General features: G+C 53.6%; 2 protein-coding genes across 6 annotated transcripts in view; one reads left to right on the top strand and one right to left on the bottom strand.

Moving 5' to 3' along the window:
* TUBGCP6 (tubulin gamma complex associated protein 6) overlaps positions 1-6,370 on the top strand; it is a 28,603-nt gene extending 22,233 nt beyond the window's left edge. For 2 of the 5 annotated variants that reach the window (XM_031938666.1, XM_031938667.1), the window contains exons 18-24: positions 132-193; positions 600-744; positions 842-1,010; positions 1,269-1,410; positions 1,890-2,084; positions 3,788-4,254; positions 5,607-6,370. In XM_031938666.1, coding sequence (XP_031794526.1) covers positions 132-193; positions 600-744; positions 842-1,010; positions 1,269-1,410; positions 1,890-2,084; positions 3,788-4,254; positions 5,607-5,982 — 1,556 coding nt within the window. In that variant the 3' untranslated portion in view covers positions 5,983-6,370. The remainder of the gene's footprint in view (positions 1-131; positions 194-599; positions 745-841; positions 1,011-1,268; positions 1,411-1,889; positions 2,085-3,787; positions 4,255-5,606) is intronic. The other 3 variants (XM_031938670.1, XM_031938668.1, XM_031938669.1) reach the window with 3 other exon arrangements.
* SELENOO (selenoprotein O) lies at positions 5,852-14,512 on the bottom strand. Its single transcript, XM_031938671.1, has 9 exons — positions 13,830-14,512; positions 11,388-11,591; positions 10,444-10,624; positions 9,342-9,472; positions 8,983-9,263; positions 8,742-8,892; positions 7,239-7,424; positions 6,898-7,054; positions 5,852-6,812 (listed from the first exon to the last, which is right to left on the bottom strand). The coding sequence occupies exons 1-9, from the start codon at positions 14,492-14,494 to the stop codon at positions 6,627-6,629; spliced, it is 2,142 nt and encodes a 713-aa protein (XP_031794531.1). The 5' UTR covers positions 14,495-14,512; the 3' UTR covers positions 5,852-6,626.
* Positions 14,513-27,567: the final 13,055 nt, after the last annotated feature.

Below are 27,567 nucleotides of genomic sequence, written 5' to 3'. Positions count from 1 at the left end.
AGACCCTGCAAAGCCTGGAGACAGCTCAGGCGAGGCTGTTGGTGGTGGACCCAAATGTGGGAGTGCTGGACGCAGGGAAAGGGGAAGGGGAAGGATATCCTGAATGCGATGGCCCCATTTGGCTTTTCCAGATTCAGACGTAATGAGCGATGAGAGTGGGGATGTCTCTCCAAACCAGCCTCCTGAACCACAGGTAAAGGGGGCTGAAGCCCGAGCCACAGCCGGCTGGGAGCAGGGACTCCGAGCTAGCTTTGGCTCCGCCCTGCCCTCTCCCCCACGTCCCTGTATTCCCTGGGCTAGGCCCTCGGTGACTCTCTGTCTGTCCTTGGGGAAGGGCCCTCCTCCCTCACCTTATACCTGCCCCTGATCCCGTACTTGTCCCTGGAGAAGGGTCTTCCCCCCTGCAGCCCAGAAACCCCCATGGTAATGATCTTGGCCTGGGCTGGTTCCAGGCAGTACCTTGTACTTCCTGGAAGGCGACTCTGCTCTGTCATCGAGGGCCCGAGCGCCTCCCAGGTGGGCACAGGCTGGCTGGCAGGGTCCCCCAGGAGAGGCCCACAGCCACAGCCACGGGGTTCTGCTTTGATGTTTTCCCAAAGAAAGAAGCAGAAGCCCCAACCATGGCCGCCAGCCCCGAGGAGGCGAAGGATGGAGCCAAGGGCTGTGCCCGGGAGCAGGCCTACCTGAAAGCCTTGTCGGACCAGTACTGTCTCGAGAAGTACCAGGACAGCTACGGCCTGATGTGTGAGTGGCCCTGGGCTGGGCCAGGGGCTGCGGGATGGGCCTTGGAGCACCCCAGGCCTGCAGACACAGCTGAGCCTTTGGGTTCCCTCTCCTGCAGCGGAGCCTCCAGTGTCCCACCTGCTGCGCCACATCATTCCCAGACCCTTCTCCTTCCCCATGGATCCCCGAGGGCCCACGGCGACTGACGAGACGTCGGTTCAGCTGAGTGAGCTCTTGACCCTCCCTGTGCTCATGAAGCACTCCATCACGGCGCCGCTGGTTTCTCAGTACGTGTCTGCCCGGGCCCCGGAGGCTGAGCGGTGGCCTTGCCGTGCAGGGGCTTTGTGGGGAGAGGCTTCCCCTGGGGTCAGGGAGAATTCCATAGCAGCTCTGGCTCTCTGAGCAACCTTGCATGATAGTGAGCGCCCGGTCCCTTGGAGCAGAGAAGGGGGGGGGGGTCTGAGGCCCCCCTGTCTGGGCCACGGCCCTGCCCTCGTGTCCGAAGGCCGGGCCCGGCCTTGACCGTAGCACGCTTCTCCCCGCAGCGTGTCCCTGGTGAACAAGGCCGTGGTCGATTACTTCTTTGTGGAGCTCAGCCTAGAAAAGCACTTTGAGGCCCTGAGGCACTTTCTGCTCATGGAGGACGGCGAGTTTGCTCAATCTCTCAGTGACCTGCTCTTTGAGAAGGTGTGTGTGTGTGTGTGCTGGGGGGGGGGGGGGGGTGCCGTCCCCGACGGGCCCAAAGAAGGGACCCCAGGGGGAGGGGCCCGAGGACAGCTGTTGGGGAAGGGGTGGGGTCCTGACCAAGCCCAGGAGAGCAAGAGCCTACTGTGGAGGGACCAAGAGTCCAGCCCAGGGCAGGCCCAGGGAGGTAGAGGGCCTTACTAAGGGACACTGGGGCTCCCAGCTGTGGGACCCGGGGCACCGGCCTACTCAGCCCTCAGCTCTAGGAAGGGGCTCAGGGGCTGCTGACACAGAGAGCAGGTCTTGATCTCTGCCGCCCTGTGGGGGAGGCTTTATGGGCTATTGAGGATTGGCTGCTGTTGATCTGGGTCTCTCTACTAGTCTCTGCAGAGACTGCACTACCTTGTGGGCAGTCAGCTACTGGGGGCACAGCCCCCTTATGGCAGCCCCTGCCAAGTGCCACATCTTGGTTTCTCTTTCAGCTGGGCTCTGGGCAGACCCCCGGGGAGTTCCTGAACCCTCTGGTGCTCAACTCCTTCCTCACCAAAGCCCTGCAGTACAGCCTGCATGGGGACACCAAGCTTGCTGCCAACCTTTCCTTTGCCCTCAAGTACCTGCCGGAGGTGTTCACCGCCAATGCCCCCGACGCCCTGAGCTGTCTTGAGCTGAGGTACAAGGTACATGGCGGCGCTCCTGTTCTTACATCCTCTCCTTCCTCTTCATTTCCAAGTGTCTCTCTGCTCCGGTAAAATCCTGGTGTTTAAGGAGACAAGTCATCCCCACAACTTCTGACTGTATCTGCCAATTGTTACCTCCATCTGAATGTAATGAGGGCATTGATACCCATCCCTTGCTTACCAACAAGGAGGGCGCAGAATCCCTGTTGGGGCAGTGGATAGGGAAAGGAGCAGTCCCCTGGAGAGGAAGCTGCCCAATCACAGTGAAGCCCCCCTAGATAATCTGGGCCACATCCTGAGGGCTTTGTGGCCATGTTGGAGTCGGCCCATCTCCATCTTGAAGTTCTGAAAGCTTCACTCGATTCCCTGCTAGGCTGTGCCCAGTTTCCCCCAGACCCCTTTGCAGGTTTTGTTGGAGTGAGCTCTTGCCCACACTGGGATGCTTGGGTTGGTCAAACACTGGGCTGCAGTGCTGAGTTTTTCCCCACCTCATTGCCACCCCCTGTCTCATCTATTCCAGTGAACATCCTGTTTCTTTTGATGAGTATAGCTTTTCCGTATACTTGGAGATCCCATCCTGCTGGCCCTTCCCATTTTTTAAATTTTCATTGATTTCCTTGCTACCCTTGAGACCCTTTGTTCCTCCAGATAAATTTTGTGAGATTTTCCTACCTCTGCAAATCTTCTCTTCAGTAATTTGATTGATATGGTGCCGAGTTAAGGAAATTAACTTAGGCCATATTCCTGTTTATATTATTGGCCTGCTGTGTCCATGAGGCCAAAGGATATTTATTCTTGCAATTATCTACAATTACTTAGATGTCTTTATGTGGAGAATGTTTTATACTTGCATTTACATGGTTCCCGTATGTGTCCTAGTAGGCAGATTCCCCCCAGGATTTTATATCATCTGCGGTTCTTTTAAGTGGAATTTTCCCCATCTCTTCCTGCTGGGTTTGTTGAGGATCTAGAGAAATAAGTGGTTGGTCTGGGTGGATTTATCTACGACTTTGCTCGGAAGTAATTGTGACCAGCTTAGTTGATTTCTCTGAGTCTTCCGTAAAAAGTGACTTTGCTGTCTCTGTTGCCTACATTTCAATCTCTTTTTCTCATCTTATTGCTATAGCGCCTATTTCTAGTCTCACCTTGAAGAATGGTGATAATCAGCACCCTTGCTTCTCCCCCGATCTTCCTTTAGCTTATCCCCTCACACACAATGCTTGCTGACGCTTTTAGACACTTTGCATTTTAAAGAAAGCTCCATTTATTCTTGTATTTTTATTCTGCGTAACAAAGAGTATTCTGTCAAAACCTTTTTCTGTATTTACTGAAACAACATTTTTGTTGGCTTAGTTATTGACACACGGTCAGTCCATGCTTCTCGTTTTTGAGAATTTTGGACCAACTCAGAATTCCTAGTGTGAGTCTGGCTTTATTAGTGTATAGCATTTGCAATAGTTTTCTAATTTCCATGCTCGTGTTTAAATTTTTCATCAGGAAAATTGTCCTAGAGTTTTCTTTGTGCTTCAGGTACCAAGATTGGGCAAGAGTCCTTTAGTCCTGGAATTGTTCTTTAAACGTCTGATAGACCTCACAGGCCCACTCGGGGCTTGTTCGGTTTCTTGATCTTAGCGTCTCTGTGCCCTGTGCCCAGGGGCTTCCACCTGCCTGAGCGCCCACCCTTGGGTCTCTCTCCTCCTTAGGTTGACTGGCCCCTCAACATCGTCATCACAGAAAGCTGCCTGAACAAATACAACAAGATCTTCTCCTTCCTGCTGCAGCTGAAGCACATGATGTGGACCCTGAAAGACGTGTGCTTCCACCTGAAGCGCACAGGTAAGGGCCCTGGGGCCTGCCGCGGGCCTAGCAGCCGGGGAGGCAGACCCAGAAGTGGGTGGCCTGCTTTCTGGGACGCTAAGGTCTCTTCTGCTCTGTTGGCTCCCTCGTTCCCTCCAGCGTTGGTGAACCACGCGTCTGGTTCGGTCCAGTTCCGCCAGCTCCAGCTTTTTAAACACGAGATGCAGCATTTTGTGAAGGTGATCCAGGGCTACATCGCCAACCAGATCCTGCATGTCACGTGGCGCGAGTTTGGCAACAAGCTGTCCTCTGTGAGCAACCTGGAGGAGATTCACCGCACTCACGCCGAGTACCTCAACAAAGCCATCTTCAGGTAAAGAGCGGGGGGGGGGGGGGTTCTCGGGGTGGCAGGAAAGAGGTACACGTATGGTATAATGGGAAGAGGGCAGCTTTTCTCTCCCACACTCAAAAGGGAATAAGCCTTTATTAAACACCTACTTTGCCAGGCAGTGTGCTAGGTACTTCACAAATATTTGAGCCTCACAACAACCCTGTGAGGTAGGTACTACTGTTATGCTCGTTTTCCAGTGGAGGAAACTGAGGCAGACAGAGGTGAAGTGACTTGCTCTTAGGCTGGATTTGAACTTGGTCTCCTTGACCCCAAGTGCAGGGATCTGTCCATTACATACCTCAACGGCCCTAGATTTCAAAGGTGCCAGTGTCTGCCCAGAAGTGCCACAGGAAACTGCTTGCACTCGTCTGTGTGCCGGCCCAGAAGGAAAGCTGGGCAGAATTCAAGTCGGTGGGAAGCATCTGTTAAGTGCCTGCTGTGTGCCAGACCCTGCCCTCAAGGAGCATAGTCTTATGGGGGGAGGGGGGCAGGATGGACACAGAAAACGTGCAAAGGAGCAAATGCAAAGCAAATTAGGTCCAGGATAAACAGGAACTAATGGAGGGAAGGCACTAGAATTAAGAGGGGCTGGAGGAGGCTTCCTGCAAGAGGGAGGGGCTAGAAATGGAGTCAGGAGTGGCTGATGTCACTGGAACGGACCCCCTGTCACCAAGGCTGGAGTTTGAGCAGGGGTGATGTGGTCAAAGCCATGCTTTGGTGGCTAAATGATGGGAGCAGGGAGATTCTGGAGGCAGGTAGCCCCCTGCCTTGCCCCTCCCCCCCACCCCCCCGTAGCAGCTCTTGCAGGGGCTGCATCCGGGCAGGATCAGAGGGGGAATGACCTTGGCTGGTTTGTAGGTGGGGCTGAGAGACAGGGTCCAGGATGCTGGTGAGAGCGCGAGCAGGATGGGGGGTTCTGAGGGATCCGCACCAAGGGCCAGGAAAGACTCATGAGCTCACCTGGGGGGGGGGGAGCCAGGACTGCTGCATGCAGTGAGATCAAGGAGACCATGGAGGAAAAGTAGGGGGGATTTGGCAACTCAGAGCTCGTTGAGCAGTTTGGGTGGGATGAGGAGGGGAAGCAGGGACACTGTGACCAGTCAGACATGCCTGGGGACTTGGTGGCCTAGGAGACCACCGGCCTGGAGGGCCGCCCTAGCATAGGATGGGTCTCTTCTCAGCAAAGGGAGGGCCCAGTGGAGACCAAGCTACCCCCATGGGCACAGCTGGTTGGGAGATGGAGGCCTGTGTTGAAAGGGCTCCCTTGGTGGGGAAAGGAGCAGAGGGCTTGGCTGGGGAAGCCTGACCTCGCCTCCGCTTGCTCCCCACCCCAGGGGGCTGCTGACGGAGAAGGCTGCCCCTGTCATGAACGTCATCCATAGCATCTTTAGCCTCATCCTCAAGTTCCGCACTCAGCTCATCTCCCAGGCTTGGACCTATGATGGCGGCCAGCAGGTGGCCGTGCACCCCAACTTTGCCCTCATGCAGCAGTCCTACAGCACCTTCAAGTACTACTCTCACTTTCTTTTCAAAGGTGAGGACCGGGGATTGGGGGAGCCATCTTCGGTGGCCTTTGTCACCCCGGGGTACATACCCTGCCTCTTTTTCTTCCCTGCAGTGGTCACCAAGCTGGTGAACCGAGGCTACCAGCCCCATCTTGAAGACTTCCTCCTGAGAATTAACTTCAACAACTACTACAGAGACACATGAGTCCCAGGCAAGAAGTGCTGTATAATAGAATTCACTTTCTTACTTTTCTGTAAATAGCCACTTAATAAAGGCTCTGGCGCCCCTGTGGGGCTGTCCCGGGCAGCTCTCCACCCGCCAGGTCGGAGGGGCAGTCAGCTTGAGCCATTTATTGGAGGGGGGCTGTCGGGCGGACAGGACAAGCAGCAAGGGCGGCCCCCTTCCCCTCACTGAGGTTAGCCATACTTTCCTAGTCGTGGGCCAAGTGTCTCTAAGGAACTGAAGGTAAAGAAGGCAGCAGCTGGGCTGCTCACGCTCTTCGGGGGCAGGAGGAGGGTCCCGTCCCCCTCTCCAGTCTTAAGTCCCCTCACAAGAGGGAGATCTGCATCCACCAGAAGTGAATGTCATTCCGTGAACAGCTTCAAAAGAAAGCAAAGGGGGAAGCGGGGGCTCTGACCAGAGCTGGAGGGAGAAGCACAGGAGGCCGGGCTGCTGAGCTGCCATCAGACAGAGACAGGTCAGAACTGACTGGATGTCTTTGTCTTCATGGAGAAACGACCAGAGGGGGCTGAGGTGGGGTGGGGCTGACCAAAGCTGCCCAATGGCCTGTTTCAGGGGCTCAGCGTGCCCAGAACAGCCTTGTGGGTAGGAAAAGACCCCCAAGGCGGCTACGAAGATCACGTCACACACAGCTCTGCAGCCCAGAGCGGGGGCTTTCTGCTGTAGGATGGGCGGCTGCCACCTGAGGCCTCCCCACTCTGTGCGGTCTCCACTGGGCCTGCGGCCTCTATGTCCAGGGCCGCCTCCCAGTCCTCACAGTAGGGCTTCTCCAGCAGCTTCAACACCCTCCTCACCTGCACAGGGAGGTGGAACAGAGCAGGCCATAAGCAGGGAACACGGCAGCCCTCACCCCGTGCCCTCAGCAGCTCCCACCCATACCTCTGAGAAGTCTCCCTGCTCTGCGGCTTCGATGGCATTCTGGGCGATGTAGTTCCTCAGCACGTACTTGGGGTTGTTGGAGCGCATGACTCTGACGCGCTCCATGCCCCACGTGTCCGGGCCACTTGTGCTCTGCACGTCTCTCTCCAACCGGGCCCTGGAATCACATGGAGGAATGCTGGATGCCAGCCGTGGCTCCCCCCCTGGGGTATTCACCAAACCCTGATTAAGCACCTCCTGTCTACCAGGCACTAGGCTAGGTGCAGCTGACCCCCCAGGGGCTTACAGTGTACTGGAGGACGGGCACAGGGCCCGGAGCTCAGAGGCAAGCCCCTCCTCACCTGTATCTCTGGAGCCACGTCTCCCAGCGCTCCCGGTTTCGGCTGATGAGCTCGGTGGGCAACAAGTGCTGCAGCTTGGAGGACTGCTCGATGCGTTCGAGCTCCTTATTGATGCTCGCCTTCGTCCCAATTAAAGCAAAGAGCTGCGGATTGGACTGAGCCAGCATCAGCATCATAGAGAGCTGCCTAGGAGCAAAGAGATTGGGGTGTAGCCTAGGCCCATGCTCCCACACAGGTGAGCCTCCCCCACCTCCTCACCCTGGGTACTGCTGAGTGAATCAGGGAACGGGCTGGCTGCCTGGGCCCTCCGGACCTGCTCTTCCCACCTCAGAGCTCAGCTGACCTGCACAGGTCAGGGAAAGTAGAGCCCCTCTCTCCTCCCCCATCCACCTCTCCAGGGTCTGTCCACAACCCTCGTGTCCCCCCCACTCTCTCTTGCAGCTTGTGGGTAATGAGCAGCTCTCCTTTCTTGTCTAAAGTTAGCTACTAGTGATCTGCTGGGGCACAGTCCCGGCCTGGCTTCAGAGCTCGCCTTTCCCCTGTCAAGCCTCCTTGCAATCTCACTCCCACAGCCTGGAGGTTCACCTTTCCTTAAGTCATTGGTGTCTAGTCCTACTTTGTCCCTTCCCATGGAGTGGCCTCTGGAGGCGCAGCCCCTTCCCTGCTTCTCTCAGGCCACCATGATTCAGGAATCGAGTGTCCTCCCCACCCCCAACCTTGTCCTGCTGTCACAAAGAGCGGACTGGCTTTCCACACAGTTGTCTCCCCCTGTTCTGCCCAGAGTCCTCCAGGACTTCCTCTGAGACCCTGCCCAGGCACTCACTCCTCCAGAAAGCCCTCTCTGACGGCCTTCCATCTACTAGCTCATGAAGGGCCTCAGGCCTCCTCCTGTCCTGTGTCAGACGTTGGAGAAGGGGTGTGGAGACTTCACAAGGGCCACTTCTGCATCCCAGAGGCTTTCTCTTGGCAGCCACCCAACAGGGACTAGTGTCTCTCCCTCTCCCCTGGGAGTGGGGGACAGCCTCCCATATAACTCCCTACAGCCTGGGCATGAAGCACAGCACAAAGCTCACTGCTAGGAAACTGCAGCTTCCAAACTCAGATTTCCAGGAGCCATAAAAATCTGAGCCCAGCTTAACCTCTCTGCCTGCCTCAGTTTCCTCATCTCAGAAATGGTAATGTCCATCTCCTGGGCTGGAGGCTCACATGTCCTCTGTAGACCCTAAAGTTGCGTCCAGTGAATGTCATTATTCTGCCCTGAAGAGTCATCAACAAGGGACAGAAAGAACTTCCCAGCTCCCTTGGGGGTCCCACAGAGATGCCATGAGCAGACCCAACAGATGAGCGCTCGGGACCCCCACCACTCGGAGGGGAGGGAAGGGCTGCAGTATCCCCACTCTGCAGAGGAGGAAGCTGAGACAGGCAAGTGCTCTAGGGTCACCCAGATGGGAAGGTCCGAGGCCCCGTGCTCAGGATGCCGTTTGGGCCACACAGGGCAACTACCTGGGATCCATCTGCGGCCTGAAGGCCAGCTTCAGTTCTTCCAAGGAGGCGCACTGCTGAGCCAGCTGGTCCAAGAAGCGGGCGTCCTGGCTGGGCTCCAGGGCCACCGAGAAGGAGCTCAGTAAATTGAAAGTGTTTGTGAAATCTGCCCCTGGAATCCAAAAGGAGGCCCGTGGGTGCCGGGGGCAGAGGCCCTGGCTCCACGGAGTCGCTCCCTTCTCCCGGCCCTCAGCCCACTGACCTGTGAAGTGCATGGTCTCTAGAAGGGCCGACACCAGCTCCCGGTCCTCCTCGAGCTCCAGCCGGATCAGACCCAGCTTCTGCCTCATCTTGTGCAAATAGTACCTCTCAAACTCGGCGTCGTACTCCTCCTCCAGGATGGGCTCGCTGAGCTCCAGGGGCAGCTCGGGCACCAGGGCCTCAGCCAGCTTCTGCAGGTTCCACTTGCACACCTCGGGCTGCTTGTTGTAGGCGTAGCGGCCCCCCGTGTCCGAGGTGTTGCAGATGTGGTCGGGGTCGTACCTGGCCGGGGAGTCACAATGAGTTGCCCTGTCCTGGCCAGCGTGGGGGATCCCTGGGTCCCGGGGAGAGGTGACTCACCTGTCCATGAACCCAAAGGGCCCATAGTCAATGGTGAGTCCCACAATGCTCATGTTGTCTGTGTTAAGCACGCCATGGCAGAAGCCCACACACTGCCAGTCGGCCACCAGCCTCGCCGTGCGCCGAGTGACCTGGTCAAAGGAAGGGGCACGGTCACCGCCCGGCTTCAGAGCTGGCTTCTGCCCGGGTCCATCTTGGTGCAAGCAGGCCACTCTGGTTTTTCTTTCTTCCCCTCCTCTGAGCCCATCACACTGCCCACAGAGGCTGGAAGGGCTGGCCCGGTGCCCCTCCGCATGAACAAGAGCCAAGGGGATGTGGCCTGGTGGGGAAAAACTCAAGAGGAGGCGGTTTCCTAGGGAGGTTCCCCAGGTGTGCGCCCGCCAGCTGTCCCACTCCTCAGTCAGAGATGGCTTCTTCCTAAAAAGTGGCCTGGTGGCCTCTGCTCTCCACCTAGTCCTTTTGCCCAAGGAGGAGGGGAGGTGGCCCCCCAAAAGAGGATCTCAGTCCCAAACTCCCAGAGATGGGGAGAGCACTGCCAACCATCAGTAACCACAGAAAGGTTTCCAAGAAGTTCAGTTCTGAGAACACAGACCCATGCCCTGCCTATCCCTCAGCTCCCTTGTGCGTCTTATATTTACTGATGGGCCAAGTACACAGCAGACAATAATAAAGACGCTGAAGGCTTCAGCAATAATTCAGAGGCCTCAGGCTATTGAAAACAGAGTTCCTCATCTTTTCTATCTATCCTTGGTTTGTCCTAATGGGATTTTCAAGCTGGCGTCCCCAGGAAAGGCAGGTGCTCTTGCTGCGGCCCTGGAGGGCAGAGGGGCCTGGCCGAGGTCATCTGAGCACCAGAGAGGACTCTGGGACAACTGCCCGGCCAGGCTGGCTCAACTCCTGAGGCTGCCAGAGCATCCTGCCTTCCCCTGCAAGAAGCCGGCTCCAGGTCTCAGGCTCCTCCAGCAGAGATGCAGAGGGTCTCCTGAGCCCTTTAAGACCCAGGGGTACAATGCTTAACAAAAAGACTCACTGAAACCTGGGCAAAAGGTCTGCCAGGAAGAGGGAGGGAAAAGCTACAGGAGGGACCCCCAACCCTACCCACCTCGCGGAAGAAGGCTGCATTCCTCTGCACGCTGTCTTCTGCAAAGGCCGCTTGGATTTCTGGGTAAAAACTGCCGATGACATAGTCAAGCATCTGGATCCGGATGTCATTCCGGCCCACACTGGGGCCCTTGCGCCCCGTTTGTTCATCTTGGGGCTTAAAAATCTCAAAAGAGCCAAATCTGGGAGGAGAAAAAGGGTCTGTGAGGACGGCAGCCCCTCCCTGTGTAAGCAGCCAAAGCTCAGGTATCACACCTGGGACCCACAACTCGGGAAAGGGGAAGGACCCCAGAGCCCAGAAGCCCCCTTGGGAGGCAAAGTGAAGCCAGTCTTTATAGGGACTCTCCCTGGCCAGAGGGAGGAGAGAAGGGCCTCCCCCCCATATTCCAGCTCCTGGGCTCCCTTTGGCCTCCTCCAGATTCCATGCCAAGAAAGCAGGGCGGGCCCTGAGCAGCTCTTTAATTAGTAACATCTCTCCTTGGCATCAGAGGCCCCGGGCTTGTGCCGGCCCATGCAGCTGGCACCGGATCAGCAGCCAGCGATAAAGGAGGTCCAATGTCACGGCTAACGCCGACCCCGTTCGGCTTTCAAGCCATCAACAAGGCACCCTTCCGGGGCCAGGCTGGCCTGCTTATTACATAACTGCATGCCCTAATCACTGAATTAGGGGGTCCCGGGTCCAGCAAAGCCAAGAGCCTTTCACTGTGCGCCTCAGGGCGACCCATGCCAGGAGCCAAGCAGACCCTAAACTGGCCATACTGTAGTGGACCTCCCCAAGGTCTTCCCAGCACCATCTTCCACTGGGGAGGGGGGACAGCATATACCCCCCCTCATCCCTTAGAGCCTGCCCAGAGCGCTTTGGTCTCGGGAGGCTGGCGTTGGGCCTGGGCCAGAATCCAGACCAGCCAATCCCAGAGTTAGCCCGAGGTGGGTCTCGACCCTCACCTCAGGAAAGTCGAGGCTATCCGCAGCACCACCGCGCAGTTCTCATACTTGGGGTTGCCGTCATAGTAAATGTCCCGGATGACTTTGGACTCGGAGGTCACGCACGAGCCGGCCCGGGTCGTGGGGATGCCCAGGTGGAACATGGCTTCGCTGCACAGGAACTCCCTGATGCTGGAGCGCAGGACTTTCCGGCCGTCGGCTTGCCTGGGGACCACAGGGAAGGTGGAATGCTTATCCCCGCAGCTAAAAGGGCTCATCTCCCGCTTCCCCCAGCTCTGACCCCAAGGCCACGGCCAGTATTTCCATTTTAAAAAGCTGTAGCAGACGCACCTCCCCAAAAAAACCAGGCCAAAGCCCAGGCGAGGACCTAAACGTGGCAGGGGGGAGAACCCAGACGGTTCCCTAGAAGAGTCACTTGTCTGCCCACATTTCTGGGGCCTCCATTTTCCTCTCTGAACTACACAATTTCTAACGTCCCTTGCAAATCTGAATCCTAAAATAAACAGGAACAAACAGGCTCCTGGGGCAGCCAAGGACTGTCCTGTGCCACAGGGATCAATCCATCCAAGAAGATAAACCTGGGGGATTATGTAAGCCTCTTCCCAAAGCAGGAACCTCACTAATGTGTCATCTTCTGGTCTCTGCTGGAATACTCTATATCACAAAGGAACTCGCTCCCAAACCCAATGCACTCTGGGACAACTCCAGCGCAGAGGAAGCCAAGCCCGGGTTCAAGCTCTCACCTGCAGACCAAGCAGATTAATCTTATCTCTCTGCCAAATGCCCAATCTTTCAAAAATGTCCAGCATTAAGTGATGAAGGGAAGAGGGGCACAAAACACACACAAGCAAAATCCCAGGCCTCAGTTATCCAGAAAACCACTTGGTGAGAAAGCAAGTGGAGGCAGAGAGTAAAGGAGTGATGGACCCTGACTGTCTATCACCAACAGAACTTCCCGGGAATGCTGAGATCTCGGAGAATCCATGTGGAATTAAATTCTCCCTGTGACATTTACCCAGAGAAGCTTCATTGGTTCAAACAGAGGGGGCTGGCCAAGCTGTGACCTGGCTCAGCATAGAGCCCCGAGCCTTGGCAGATACTGGCAAAGACAAACTCCCCTTGGCGCCTGTTTTAGCTGACCCTGAGACAAAGGGACTTACTTCTTATCCCAGGTGAGATTTCAGAGTCCTAATCCAGAATCTGGCAGCCATTCAGACTAATCCTACAAGAACGATCTTCCTGAAAGCCTGTAATGGGCTCTTAGGCTCCGGCAGTGCCCATTCTATACACGGGCACCTGACCAAGGAACAAACGGCAGCCCCCGAGCACCCCCAGTTAGACAGGCTGGGGAACCACTGGGTAGTTAACCCAAGTCGCCAAGGTTAGTGTGTGAGATGTCAGGCAGCAGACACACTATTACTATTGTCAGGTGCTCAGTTTCTACTGGGGTATCAGTGGGACCAGCAGCGCTTTTGTAAACAGCTGGCACAGCATTTAAGATTCAGGACTGCCTCCATCCCAGGCAAAGAGACCTCCGCTGAGGGTTTTCAGAAACAATCAGAAGTTTCACCCACAAAATGTTAAAACAAAAACTGGCAGAAAAGTCAAAGAAACCTGTGAAATCTGATTCCTTAAATTTGTCACCTGCTGCTCATATAGAAAACCATGTTGATCTTTGGTCAGAAAGGACAGAACACGATAGCCTGTGGTTATAACGGCTCACATTTCCAGAGCCTTTCCTGGTCACAAAGCACTTCCCTCACAGCAGGGCAGATTTTACAGAAAAGTAAACTGAGGCTCAGAGGTCATCTACTTGCAAAGCTGCAAACCCAGGCCAGCTGTTCTCAGTATTTGGGATTCTCTTAATGAGAGAACTCAAGCTAGAGACGGAGCATGTGCTGGAAACACGAGGGCTGAAGGTGGCTTGGGAAGGTAAGGAGGGGCAGAAATGTCCCGAGACTAAGAGGAAGCAGAAGCTTCAGACAGCAGGGCCAGGGGCCCTCCGAGGGGGACACACGATCACCCAAGAGGGAGGGCCTTAGTGACGGGAAGCGAGTTGTGTCAGGACAAGATGCATCACTATCTGAGCCTCCTCGGGCTCGCTGCCCTTCTGCAGGCCTCGGTTTCCTGTCAAATCAGGGGCCAGACAGACCCTAAGTCCCGCATCTCCGAAAACAGCCAGGAAAGAGGAGTGAAGCGGGTGCCCCCCGCCTTCCCCGGGAGGGGGCAGGGGAGGGGAGGGAGGGCGGGCTCAGGAACCAGGCACCTTTTCCTGTGGTCGAGACGCCCGAATTCGAGCGGGACATCGGTGCCAGCCGCGTATTTGGGGCGGGGGGGGGGGGGGGCTCCCTCTGACGGGCACATCTGCGGGGGCGGGGGGGGGGGGGGCCGGCGGGGGCGGGGATCGGGCGCGCGCGCGCGGGGCCGGGGGCTCGAGCTCACCTGGAGAAGGGCGTGAGGCCGGCGCCCTTGAGCTGCAGCTCCCAGCGCTGCCCGTCGGGGCCCAGCACCTCGCCCAGGTACATGGCGGCGCCGTCGCCCAGCTGCCCCGCGAAGCTTCCGAACTGGTGGCCGCAGTAGCAGTGCGCGGCGGGCTCCGAGCCGGGCAGCAGCGCGTTGCCGCTGAAGTACAGCTCCAGTTCGGCCTCGGCCGCGGAGGCGGCGCGGCGGCGGCGGCGGGAGGCGGCTGCCCCGGCCTCGGCTTCCTCTTTCTGCCCCCCCACCTCCTCCTCTTCGCTCTCGGGCGCGGCCCCGGGCGGCGGCGGGCCCAGTCCCAGCAGCGCCAGCGCCGGGGCGGACAGCGCCACGAGACGCGGCTCGCGCAGCGGAGAGGGCCGCACGCGGCTGAAGCAGGCGCCCGGCACGGGCCGAGGGGCCGGGTCTCCGCCGGGCGGCGGCTCCTCCACGGGCAGCATCCGCAGGGCCCGGTTGTCGAAGCGCAGGCCCGAGAGCCAGCCGCGGGCAGCGGGCGGCGGCTGCATGACGAGCGGCCCCGAGCAGCGCAGGCGCGGCCGCGGGCCGGGCCGGGCGGCCCCCGGGAGCGGCGGCGGCAGCAACAGCAAGCGCGGACGGCGCAGGGCGGCGGAGCGAGAGGCGGACGCGGCCATTCACCTCCGCGGCCCGCTCCTACTGCGCAGCCCCGGGGCCCGCCCATCGCTACGTCTCCGGTTCGGGGGCGGGTCTTCTCGAAACAGCCAATCCGAACCCTGGAAACGTCATCTTACGGGGCCTGGGGGAGGGACTTCGTCTTTTTACAACTTTCGGACTCGACGCCAGAAGTGGAGCTCTTCAAGCGGGGCGGGGTAAAGGGGCGGGTCTCCGCGCTCGAACGGAACTCGAGAGCTCGGGGCTGGCCGTTCAGAGACCAGGCTTCCTGAGGAGCCGGCCTTTGCACTCCCAAGGCCGAAGAGCGTGCCGGGCGGGGCTCCGCCTCCCAGAAAACATCGAGTCCTACGTCCGGAGCTCTGCTGTCCGAAAAACAGCGAGCCGAGGGGGCGGCAGCGCGCCAGCCAAACGGCACCGAGTTCAGGGATCGCGGCTCCTGCTTGCGGCCGATCCCGCATCCCGCACCCGGCGGCACTCCTCCCTCTAACCAATACGGAGCCCAGAGGTCCGCGTCCAGGGGACGGGGCTCAGTCCGCCAACCATCTCCGAGGGGAGGGTCCGCGGCTCCACCCTCCAACCAATAGGAAGGGTCAGTGCCCGCACTTTGTTTACCAAACAACCCAAAGTCCGAGGGGCGCGGTTCCGCCTTCCATCCACTCCGGAGCGGAGAAAAGGTAGCCCCGCCCTCCAACCAATAAGGACCAGAAGGGACGGGGCTCCTCTTCCCGAGCAAAACAAAGTCTAGGGGGCGAGGCTGCGACCTCCAACTGTCGCCGAGCTGAGTGGTAGTGGCTCCGCCCTCCAGCCAATAGGGAGCGGAGGGGGCGGAACCTCGATTTCCAAACAGGGAATCCATGGGGCGATCCGAGAACTTCCAGGGATCTCCAAGTTCGTGGCCCGTGGCTCCGCCCTCTCCCCAATATGGAGGAGAAGGAGCGAAACCTCGCTTTCCAAACAAAAGGTCTGGGGAGCGGGGCTTGGCTCTGTAACCGTCCCCCCTGTAAGAGAATGTAACTCTGTCGTCCTGCCAATAAGGGGGAAAGGAGGCGAGGTTTCTCTGTCCCAGCCGCAGAGATTCCTGGGAGCGGGGCTCCGCCTTCCACACGTCACACGGGGGAGGGTCCCGTGCGGGACTGTCTCTCCAGTAGTGATCGAAGGCGGCGGAGCTTCGTACTTCGGGGCTCGGCCAGTCTTGGTGGCGGAATAGTGTGGACTCTAAAACGGGCTGCGAGGTCCTTCTGGTCAGAGGGGGACTCGGGGCTCTTCTTCCCCCTCTCAACCAGCATTGCTGGGCTGAAAGCAACTCCGGGCCACGCCCCCCCGGCACCTCCCAGAGGAAGTTGGGTCCGGGCTCCTCCCGCCCTCCCGAGAGGAGTCCTGGAGGCGAGGTTGGCCGGGAGAAGTTGCCTTCAGAGAGAGGCCACGAAGGATTGGACTTGGGTCGCCCGAACCAGGAGAAATGCGGAGAGGGAGGCCGGACCTTCCGGCTTAGGGGCGGGCCTTCGTCCTTCCACCAATGGGGAGCCGCCGGGCCGGGACTGGAGCGGCCGGGGAAGGACTGGGAGGACACAGGCCCCGCCCAGCGGGAATGAACCGCGGGAGTGTGACTGCTGCGGCCGAACGGGGAGGAGCTGAGCAAGGAAGGCTCGGCTCCTCGCATCCGGCCAGGTCCGGGGGACTGGACCCTGACCCCCCGCGGACAAGAAGGGCGGTCCAAGGGGACGGTGCTGGGACTTCCAGCCAATAAAGAGCTGAAGGAGGCAGGTCCTGCCTTGCGTCCGCCGCCACTACGAGGGGGTAGTGCTGCTCCCTCAGACCATTGGCGAGTCGAGGGGGCCGTACTTGGTCTTCCAGCCAATAGGGAGCTGAAGGAGGCAGGTCCCGCCTTGCGTCCGGCGCCGTTACGAAGGGACGATGTTGCTCCCTCAGACCATTGGCGAGTTGAGGGGGCGGTGCTTGGTCTCCCACCCAATAACGAGCTGATGCGGGGAGCCTCCGCCCTTCGGCCTTCCCCCAGCCGAAGGGAGGTGGCTCCGCCCTCACGCCGGTGACGGACGGTAGAAGTTCCCCTCGGAACGAGGAACGGGCTAGTGGGACGTTCCCCTGGTTCCCAGCAATCGCCTTGCTGAGGGGGCGGGGCTCGGCTCTCCCGCCGATGGCGGTCCCCCGGGGCGGGGCTGCGTCTTCCCTTCACGCCGGCACCTCTGGTGAGCTGGGCCGCCCCCCAGCCTTCCCCTCGCGGGCCGGGGGTGCTACCCGACACGTGCCTCCAGGGTTGAGGCACGGGCTGGGGAGCGGGCCTGGTACCCAGGCGCGGGCTGACTGGGTGCGCCGCTGTCTTCCGAGGCCTGTGGTCCGAAACGTTCCGCAGAGCAGGCCGGGGCGCTGCTCCTCCGAAACTGCCGAGCGCCGCGGGGTCTGGGGGCGGAGCTCGGCATTCCCGTCTCCGCGGAGGCGGAGAGACCCCGGCGCTCCGGCCCACCACGAATACGGAGCCCAGGGGCCGCGGCTCGGCTTTCCAGCCCTCCCACGGCTGCCCCGTCGAAGAGCCCCTGCTTCGGCTCACTACCACTACCGAGCCCAGGGGCCGGGACTCGGCAGTGCCCCGGCCTCGAGCCCGGGAGTCCACCACTCCCCACCCCGCGGATGGGCTCCGCCCCCCGGCCCAGGAGCCGGCCAATCGGCCCCGTGTGCCGCCCGCGGGGCCCCGCCCCTCTACCAATAGAGGGCCCCGCGGCGGAGGCTCCGCCTTCCCGCCGTCACCGCTCAAATCCACAGCGGCCCGGGTGGCGGGCCTCCGCATCGGATCAACCACGGCGGGGAGGGGGCGGGCCTTGGCGTTTTCCCGCCCCCACGCCCGGCCGGGCCGGCTCTCAGCTCTGGGCAGAGCGCCCCGCCGCCTCGGCCTCGCTCCGGGGGGGCGGAGCTTCTAGGACACGCCCCTGTATCTTTATGACGCCACAAAGGCGCACGTGGGTCGCCCCGCCTTCCTCGGGTCCAGCTTCTCTGGAGGCACTTGATGACTTTGGCGGAGGAGTTGAAGTGTAGACCGTGTGTTTGCGCGTGCGCGTGCGCGTGCGCGCCCACAGACATGAGCTCTCGGGTCCGCCGAGACGCCTTCCCCAGCCAAGCACCAGAGCTCCGTAGTCATCGTTCACGCGGGGCGCCCACCTGGCTAACGTTGTTGTGTGCGCGTCTGAGCGCGCGCGCTCTCCAGGGACCTGCCCCCTAGTGGTGTAGCCAGAAGGGCTCTTGTCAGATTTGGGGGCTTGGCATTTTTATTCCTTTTTAACTAATTCTGGCTATTTAGTTTAATACAATTTAATCAGGCAATTGAGGGGAAAGCGCAGCCCTGGAGGCTTGAGGGCCTGAGTTCAAATGCGGCCCAGACACTTCCTAGCTGCGTGACCTGGCCAACTCACAACCCCAATTGCCTGGGGGGGAGGGGGGAGAGACTTTATCCCCCTAGCTATAGAAGGTAGTTAGAAAAAAAAAAGACTACCTTCAATTTCTGATTAATATTGACTTCCGTGATTTCCTTTGATCATTACAGCAATCCTATGAGCCAGGCAGGGAAGGGGATGCGAAGTTGTGAAGCACCTATTATATTCTAGGTACTGGACTACTTACACTTAGGCTTTACAGATATTGTCCCTGTTTTACAGATGAAGAAACTGAGGCTGAGGCTACATGATCTACCCAGTTTTTCATAACAAGTTTCTGAAAAAACTATTTGAACCCAGCTTTTCCTAATAGCAACCTCCGTGTCTCATAACTCTACGCTCGTGCTCTGCCCTCATGGTGTGTGCCGAAGATAGGGTCTTCATGTTGTAACCTTTCTTCCTTCCCATTGATTGTATGATTGTAGAAAAACGTTCCCGGGTTCGGAGAAATGGGGAAGGTGACTGTTTGACTTCTGGTTTTCTGATGATGAGAGATGAGAAGATGAGAGAAGATGAGAAGAAGCTCATGAGATGAGAAGATGAGATGATAAAATGAGAAGATGAGATAATGCGAAGATGAGAAGATGAGAGATAATGAGAGATGATGAGATAATGAGAAGATGAGAGATGAGATGACAAGATGAGATGAGAAGATAATAAGATTATGAGAGAAGATGAGAGATGATGAGATGATGAGAGAATGATGACAATGATGAGATGATGAGAGATATTGAAAGAATGATGAGAGATGAGTGATGATGAGAGATGATGAGGAGTGATGAGAGAATGATGAGAGATGATGAGAGATCATCGAGTGCCCGCTCGTCCGCATGGAGGCAGGGGCAGGCGAGGACCTCCGCAGTCAGGGCTGCCGGGACATTTGCTTACTGAACGAGAAGCCTCCGCGAGAGCCCTGTCATTTAAGTCTCAGCTCAGGGGTGGGACTCGCTGTTTCTAACATGAGGATTTGTGCCTGAACCCAACTTGGCTGGGGGAGCGCCGGCCTTCCCGTCCCTGCCTCCTCCCCTGGGTTTTCTCTGAAATGTACAAAAATCTTGCTCCTAAGTGACCAAGCACGGTGGACAACGAGAAGCACCATGTTGATGGGTCAGTTTTAAAACGTCTCTTTTGCCCTCTAGACCTCGATTCTAAAAGGGTGGTTGGAGTCCATGGTCCCAGATTAACCCTCCAGCTCTGGCAGAGGTTTGGGGATTGTCTCCAAGATCGATCCAAGCTTGAGTTCTCTTCTAATGGGATTCCTCAATGACACGGTGTGAGAAGGGGCTGTGAGATCTGCAGAGACGCCCCTGTTGGTGTCCTTGGCTCCGATGGCTCAAGTCTGGGGGCAGTGAGAACGGGACACTTTTTATCCTTTGCCAGGGAGAGGAAAGGTGCAGCTCGAAGTGGAAGGATGGGGTGAGGTTGGAGAAGGGATCGCAACCCTTGTGATCCCAGTGTGGCTGAAGGGGGAGGGCAGGGAAGCGACACATAATAGGAGCAAGCTTCTGTCAACTCTGAAGCAACTCTGGGGGTCTCCAAAGAGTAAGTGGAGTGTGGGGAGAGGAGAAAGACTGCAAGCTTGATGCTGGGCTCCTTAACGAGGGAGAATGATGTGGAAGCCGGGAGTTAGCCACCAGACTATGGAAAGGGGATGTTGCTGCTAACATTTACCATGTACTAGGTGCTGTGCTAAGCACTTTCCACATTTGATCTTTACTTTTGAATCCCGACTGGGATGGTTGTTATTTCCACTTTACAGTTGAGGAAACTGAGGCAGAGATAAGGGACTCACCTAGGATCACAAGCAGGTTTAACTAAGTTCTTCCTGACTCCAGGCTGGGATCAATACTGGCCACAGAGAACCCCCATCCCCTTTAGGATGGTTGCGGGCAGTACAAAAGAAGGGGCAAATGTGCCTCAGCCCTCAAGATACGGACGAGGTAGCAGAGCAAGGTCTTCCATTCCCTACACGATGTCCTCGGCCTTTTTCAATGACTCGTAACAGGAATGTCATTCATGAAGAACTGTGTTGGGTACTCCTGGCTCCCTTCTCAGAATGATAATTTTATTTTGTTTTAATTAAAGCTTTTTATTTTCAAAATTTATACATCACATGATAATTTTCAACATTCATCTGTGCCAAACCTTGTGTTCTCATTTTTCCCTCCCTTCTCCCCACCTCCTCCTCTAGAGAGCAAGTGATCCAATAGATGTTAAACATGTGCAATTCTTCGGTACATATTTCCACATTTATCTCATTGCACAAGAAAAACCAGATCAAAAAGGGAAAAAATTGATGAAACCAAATGCAAGCAAACAACAAAAAGTGCAAATACTATTGTTGTGGTTCACACCAGAACGATATTTCTAAATGCATGAACTAAAACACAGGATTAAGAAGGAAATCAATTCTGTGGAAACAGCAAAATATCAAAGGACTCGATGGAGCTTAAGAAAGGCTCCTATTTGCAGAACTCATTATATTAATCGAATCGAGCACTATCACAATTCAAAGCTTGCTGAGTCAAGTCTACAAAGTATCATGACCATCCACACGGGGAAAACAGTGTCTGGGAACTACATCCTGGCCAGCCAGTGACGTGCAGCCAGAAGCATTGGGTGACGAGCGAGTCCATCAGCAGACTAGAAGGGCGTTCAATAGGCCGGACCCAGCAGGAGGAAGAGGATCCTGGGCTTAATTCTATTTGGGATTTGGGCCACACTTTCGGGGATACTAACCTGATTTAAAAGCACTGGGGTTTTCCCAAGGCCCGTCTATGGTCTCAAATCCTAAAAAGTCACAAGCTTCGGGAAAATAAGAGATTCCAGGACCCACAAAGGTGGGGAGGCATAAGTAGTCTGTGGCACTTCACCAGCAAGTTCCGAGGCATCAGAGCCACTGGGCCCAGGGGTGGCAGCGAGTGGGCACAGCACAGGAGGAGATGGGGGCGCGACAGAGATAACGGCAAAGGGGGAGTGCAGGCTCAGCTTCCCCGAGAGGGTAAAAGGATATGGAGGAGATTTATAAAGTGCACAAGACAAGATGGTCTGCCACTGCAAGTCTGCTGGGGGGGGGAGGGGGTCTGCCTCCCCTCCCTCCATCTTCCATTCAGCTTCCAAAATGATTTTCCCAAACTCCATCCGACCAGCTCACTCACTACTCAGTCATCCTGTAGCCTCCAGGATCAAACTCAAAATTCAAATCCTTCAGAATCCTTCCTTTCTAGGCTTCTGGCACCTTAGTCCTCAGCCTTAGCCCCTGGCCTTCTCTCCAGTGACGCGGCCTTCTGGCCAGTCCACAAACGCGTGTTCTTTCTGGCCGTCCCCCTGGCCCCGGAGACTCTCTCCTCATCTCCCCCTGCTGGCTAACCGGGCTTCCTTCAAGGGCCAGCCAAGATCCCTTATTTTACAGGGACTTTTGCCTTCCTCCTTTTGATTCTAGCACCTCCCCATGCTAACGAAGGACACCCCCAGTGGCAAAGACACTATCAATGAAGGGAGAGGGGCTACAGCCTCAGTGGTGTGGGAACCTTCCATGGAGGAGGAGGGCTGGGGATGAGGGCAGGAATCCCCCCCCAAACCTCCCCCCACACACCCCGGCCGTGATGAGGGAAGTGACACATTCACACTGTCCCCAAGCTGATCGAATAAGACGTGTTCAGCAATCAATTCTGAAGGACTCACTCTGGCCAGGGCACCGAGGGGAGGGGAGACAGGACCCGGAGGGGCAGCAGGAGCAGCAGGTCGGGGTCCCCTTCAGCCAGGGCACTGAAGGGGGGGGAAGGCAGGACCCAGAGGGGCAGCAGGGGCAGCAGGCCGGAGTCCCCTCCAGCCAGGGCACTGAAGGGGGGGGAAGGCAGGACCCAGAGGGGCAGCAGGGGCAGCAGGCCGGGGTCCTCTCCAGGCAGGGCGTGGAAGGGAGGGGACGCAGGACTCAGAGGGACAACGGACTGGGAGTACTGGGACTTGCTCTGACAAGGGGAGGGGAGACAGTGTTAGGGCTGGTAGGGGGGACCCAGGAGGAAGAAGGGTCTCGGCCCCTGAGGCAGGAGGCTGTGGCTTTCAGGTGTTAGATTTTTGCTTAGGAAGCAGCAATGACGCCAGGTGTCTCCCTTCTGCGGATCCACCCACGCAGTGCTGAGCCAGATGGGCGCAGGGTAATCCCAAAGGAGAGAAACATGAATGGCAGCTTTGCCATAGTCAAAGAAGAATAAAGAAGTAGAGAGAGAGAGAGAGAGAGACAGAGAGAGACAGAGACAGAGAGACAGAGAGAGAGAGAGAGGAGAGGATAGATGAAAGGATGATGAGATAATGACAGGATGATGGGAGACAATGAGGGGTTGATGAGAGACGAGAGGTTGATGAGAGATGATGAGAGGTTGATGGGAGATGATGAGAGGTTGATGGGAGATGATGAGAGGTTGATGAAAGATAAGTTGATGAGAGATGATGAGAAATAATGAGAGGATGATGAGAGATGATGAGAGATGATGAGAGATGATGAGAGATGAGAGGTTGATGAGAGATGATAAGTTGATGAGAGATGATGAGAAATAATGAGGGATGATGAAATATAATGAGAGGATGATGAGAGATGATGAGAAATAATGAGAGGATGATGAGAAATGATGAGAGATGAGAGGGTTGATGAGAGATGATGAGAAGTTGATGAGAGATGAGAAGTTGATGAGAGATGATGAGAAATAATGAGAGGATGATGAGAGATGATGAGAGGTTGATGAGAGATGATGAGAGATGATGAGAGATAATGAAAGGTTGATGGGAGATGATGAGGTTGATGAGAGATGAGAAGTTGATGAGAGATGATGAGAAATAATGAGAGGATGATGAGAGATGGAGATTGGGGATGATGAGAGGTTGATGGAGATGATGAAAATTGATGGAGATGAGAAGTTGATGAGATGTGAAAAAATGAGAGGATATGGAGATGAGATTGATGAGAGATGATGGGGGTTGATGAAAAGATGTTGATGAGAGATGATGAGAAATAATGAGAGGATGATGAGAGATGATGAGAAATAATGAGAGATGATGAAATATAATGAGAGGATGATGAGAGATGATGAGAAATAATGAGAGGATGATGAGAAATGATGAGAGATGAGAGGTTGATGAGAGATGATGAGAAGTTATGGAGATGGGGATGGAGGTGAGAAATTGAGAGGATGATGAGAGATGATGAGAGGTTGATGAGAGATGATGAGAGATGATGAGAGATAATGAAAGGTTGATGGGAGATGATGAGAGGTTGATGAGAGATGATAAGTTGATGAGAGATGATGAGAAATAATGAGAGGATGATGAGAGATGAGAGATTGATGGGAGATGATGAGAGGTTGATGAGAGATGATGAAAAGTTGATGAGAGATGAGAAGTTGATGAGAGATGATGAGAGATAATGAGAGGTTGATGAGAGATGAGAGATTGATGAGAGATGATGAGAGGTTGATGAAAGATAAGTTGATGAGAGATGATGAGAAATAATGAGAGGATGATGAGAGATGATGAGAAATAATGAGAGATGATGAAATATAATGAGAGGATGATGAGAGATGATGAGAAATAATGAGAGGATGATGAGAAATGATGAGAGATGATGAGAGGTTGATGAGAGATGATGAGAAGTTGATGAGAGATGAGAGAGATGATGGAATATGAGAGGTGATGAGAGATGATGAAGTTGATGAGAGATGATAAGTTGATGAGAGATGATGAGAAATAATGAGAGGATGATGAGAGATGAGAGATTGATGAGAGATGATGAGAGGTTGATGGGAGATGATGAGAGGTTGATGGGAGATGATGAGAAATAATGAGAGGATGATGAGAGATGATGAGAGATGATGAGAGATGATGAGAGATGATGAGAAATAATGAGAGGATGATGAGAGATGATGAGAGATTGATGAGAGATGATGAGAGATGATGAGAGGTTGATGCGAGATGATGAGAGGTTGATGGGAGATGATGAGAGGTTGATGAGAGATGATGAGAGGTTGATGGGAGATGATGAGAGATAATGAGAGGATGATGAGATATGAGAGGATGATGAGAGATGATGAGAGAATGATGAAAGATAATGAGAGATGAGATGATGAGAGAATGATGAGAGATGATGAGAGATAATGAGATGATGATGAGATAATGAAAAGATGATTAGAGGATGATGAGAGATGATGAGAGATAATGAGATGAGATGATGAGAGATGATGAGATGAGATGATGAGAGATGGTGAGAGATGATGAGATGAGATGATCTGAGATGCTCTAACTTACTGATGAGTAGTTTAATAACAAAACAGTTCTGAGATGCTACCTCAGCCTCTCAGATTGTAACAGAAAAGGAAAATGACAAATGCTGGAGGGGATATGGAAAATCAGGAACACAAATGCGTTGTGGGGAGAGTTGTGAACTGGTCCAACCACTCTGCAGAATAATTTTGAGCTATGCCCAAAAGATTATAAAGTTGTGCATACTCTTTGACAGAGCAATACCACTACTAGGCCTATATCCCAAAGGGCCCAAAGAAAAAGGAAAAGGATCTAATTGTACAAAAATAAAGCTGAACTTTTTATGGTGTGAAAGAAGTGGAAACAAAAGATACCAATGAATTAGGAAATGAGTTATAGTATTATGAATGCCATGGAATGCTATTGTGTTGCAATAAATGAAGGAAATAGTTACAGAGAAACTGGGGAAGACTCTATGAAGGAATGTAGGCTGAAGGGAGCAGAACCACTGGAAACCTAATTGTACAAAAATAAAGCTGCACTTTTTATGGTGTCAAAAAAGTGAAACAGAAGATACCAATGAATTAGGAAATGAGTTACAGTATTATGAATGTCACTATTGTGTTGCAATAAACAAGGGAAATAGTTACAGAGAAACTAGGGAAGACTATGAATGAATGCAGGCTGAAGGGAGCAGAACCACAGGAACAACTTACACAATGATAGCAGTTATTGTAATGACAACTGTGAAAGATTTAGTAAGTGGAATCAAGACAATGATCTAACACAGTTCCAAAGGACTCAAAATGAAATGTGCTATCCACCTTTAGATAGAGAACTGATGGTCTCACAGAGATTGAGTTATATATTTTTCTTTTTTCCCTTTTTGCTTTCCCCCTTGAAAGACAGTTAATATGGAAATGTTTTGCATGAGTTGATGTGTATAATGTGTATTCTATTTTTTCCCTGAAGAGTTTATTTTTTTTTGTTCCAATTTCTTCTCCCTCCTTCCCCCAAACAGGAAGTAATCTTATATAAATTATACATATACAGTATATTATATTTCTTGCCTTCTCAATAGGTAGGAGAGGGGTGGAGGGAGAGAGAAATTTTGGAAATAAAAATAAGAGAATTATGTTTGTGAGGGGCAAATGAGCTTTGATTTTCAGTAGAAATGGGTCTCATGGGGGATGTGGGAAAACTGGGACATTGATGCATTGTTGGTGGAGTTGTGAACGAATCCAACCATTCTGGAGAGTAGTTTGGAACTATGCTCAAAAAGTTATCAAACTGTGCATACCCTTTGATCCAGCAGTGTTACTACTGGGCTTATATCCCAAAGAGATTATAAAGAAGGGAAAGGGACCTGTATGTGCACGAATGTTTGTGGCAGCCCTTTTTGTAGTGGCTAAAAACTGGAAACTGAATGGATGTCCATCAACTGGAGAATGGCTGAATAAATTGTGGTATATGAATATTATGGAATATTACTGTTCTGTAAGAAATGACCAACAGGATGATTTCAGAAAGGCCTGGAGAGACTTACACGAACTGATGCTGAGTGAAATGAGCAGGACCAGGAGATCATTATATACTTCAACAACAATACTATATGATGACCAGTTCTGATGGACCTGGCCATCCTCAGCAACGAGATCAACCAAATCATTTCTAATGGAGCAGTAATGAACTGAACTAGCTATACCCAGAAAAAGAACTCTGGGAGATGACTAAAAACCATTACATTGAATTCCCAATCCCTATATTTATGCACACCTGCATTTTTGATTTCCTTCACAAGCTAATTGTACAATATTTCAGAGTCTGATTCTTTTTGTACAGCAAAATAACGTTTTGGTCATGTATACTTATTGTGTATCTAATTTATATTTTAATATATTTAACATCTACTGGTCATCCTGCCATTTAGGGGAGGGGGTGGGGGGGTAAGAGGTGAAAAATTGGAACAAGAGGTTTGGCAATTGTTAATGCTGTAAAGTTACCCATGCATATAACCTGTAAATAAAAGGCTATTAAATAAATTAAATATAAATATATATATATATATATATAAAGAAAAAATATATATTTATTCAATACCAAAGTTAAAAAAAAAAAAAAGAAATGGATCTCATGGTACTTTGAACCTAGGAGACTTTTTTGATGGTTGGTCCTCAGATGTGACAGAAGTACCTCAGGTGCTATACACATTATAGTCACATAGACATATTAGACATATGCAGAGTCATGAATACATTACACAGATACAGCTGTTACATAATTTGTTCAGTTATTATTCCAACCATTTGGGCATAGTTTGTTTCCAGCTTTTTCCTACCATAAAAAGTGCCGCTATGAATATTTTGGTGCACATGGGACCTACATATTTTTTGCCTTTGACTGACTGTACCTGGCTGGCTAGGTCAAAAGGATGAACAGTTCAGTGACTTTTCTCCCATAATTTCAAGTTTTCAAGAATGGCTGGACCAATGGACCCTTGAGCCTATCTTCCCACAGCCCCACCATTGTTTAGTAGAGGGTAGAATAGAAATTAAAAGCAAGCACCAATGTCCTGAAAGATATTGCAAGATACAGTATTCCTCTTCCCTCTAGGCTCAGTTCAAGTGCCATTTGCTATGCTCCTTTTCTTTTTTTATTATTAAAGCTTTTTATTCAGAAAGCATATATGTATGGGGAATTTTCCCAACACTGACCCTTGCATAACCTTTTGTTCCAAATTTTCCCCTCTTCTACCCCATCCGCTCCCCTAGCTGGCAAGGTAATCCAATACATGTTAAATATGTTGAAATACATGTTAGATCCAATATATGTATACATATTTATACAATTGTTGCACACAAAAAAATCAGATCAAAAAGGGAGAAAAAGAAAAACTGAGAAAGAAAACATAATGCAAGCAAATAACAGAGAGCATGAGAATGCTATGTTGTGTTCCACACTCAGTTCCCATGGTTCTCTCCCTGGGTGCAGATGATTCTCTTACTGCACAAGTGGAAGTGGTTTGAATCATCTCAATGTTGACAAGAGCCCCGTCCATCAGAATTGATCGTCGTATAATCTTGTTGCCGTGTACAATGATCTCTTGGTCCTGCTCATTTCACTTGGCATCAGTTCCCGTAATTCTCTCCGGGCCTCTCTGAAATCCTCCTGCTGGTCATTTCTTACAGAACAATAATATTCCATAACATTCATATACCACAATTTATTCAGCCATTCTCCAATTGATGGGCATCCATTCAGTTTCCAGTTTCTAGCCACTATAAAGAGGGCTGCCACAAACATTTTGGCACATGTGGATCCCCTTCCCTCCTTTCAGATCTCTGGGATATAAACCCCATAGAAATACTGCTGGATCAAAG

The sequence above is a fragment of the Sarcophilus harrisii genome, chromosome 5 (genome assembly GCF_902635505.1).
Source record: "Sarcophilus harrisii chromosome 5, mSarHar1.11, whole genome shotgun sequence".
Taxonomy (NCBI): domain Eukaryota; kingdom Metazoa; phylum Chordata; class Mammalia; order Dasyuromorphia; family Dasyuridae; genus Sarcophilus; species Sarcophilus harrisii.
The sequence above is the reverse complement of the archived record's forward strand: the minus strand, read 5'-3'. Positions and strand labels throughout refer to the sequence as shown.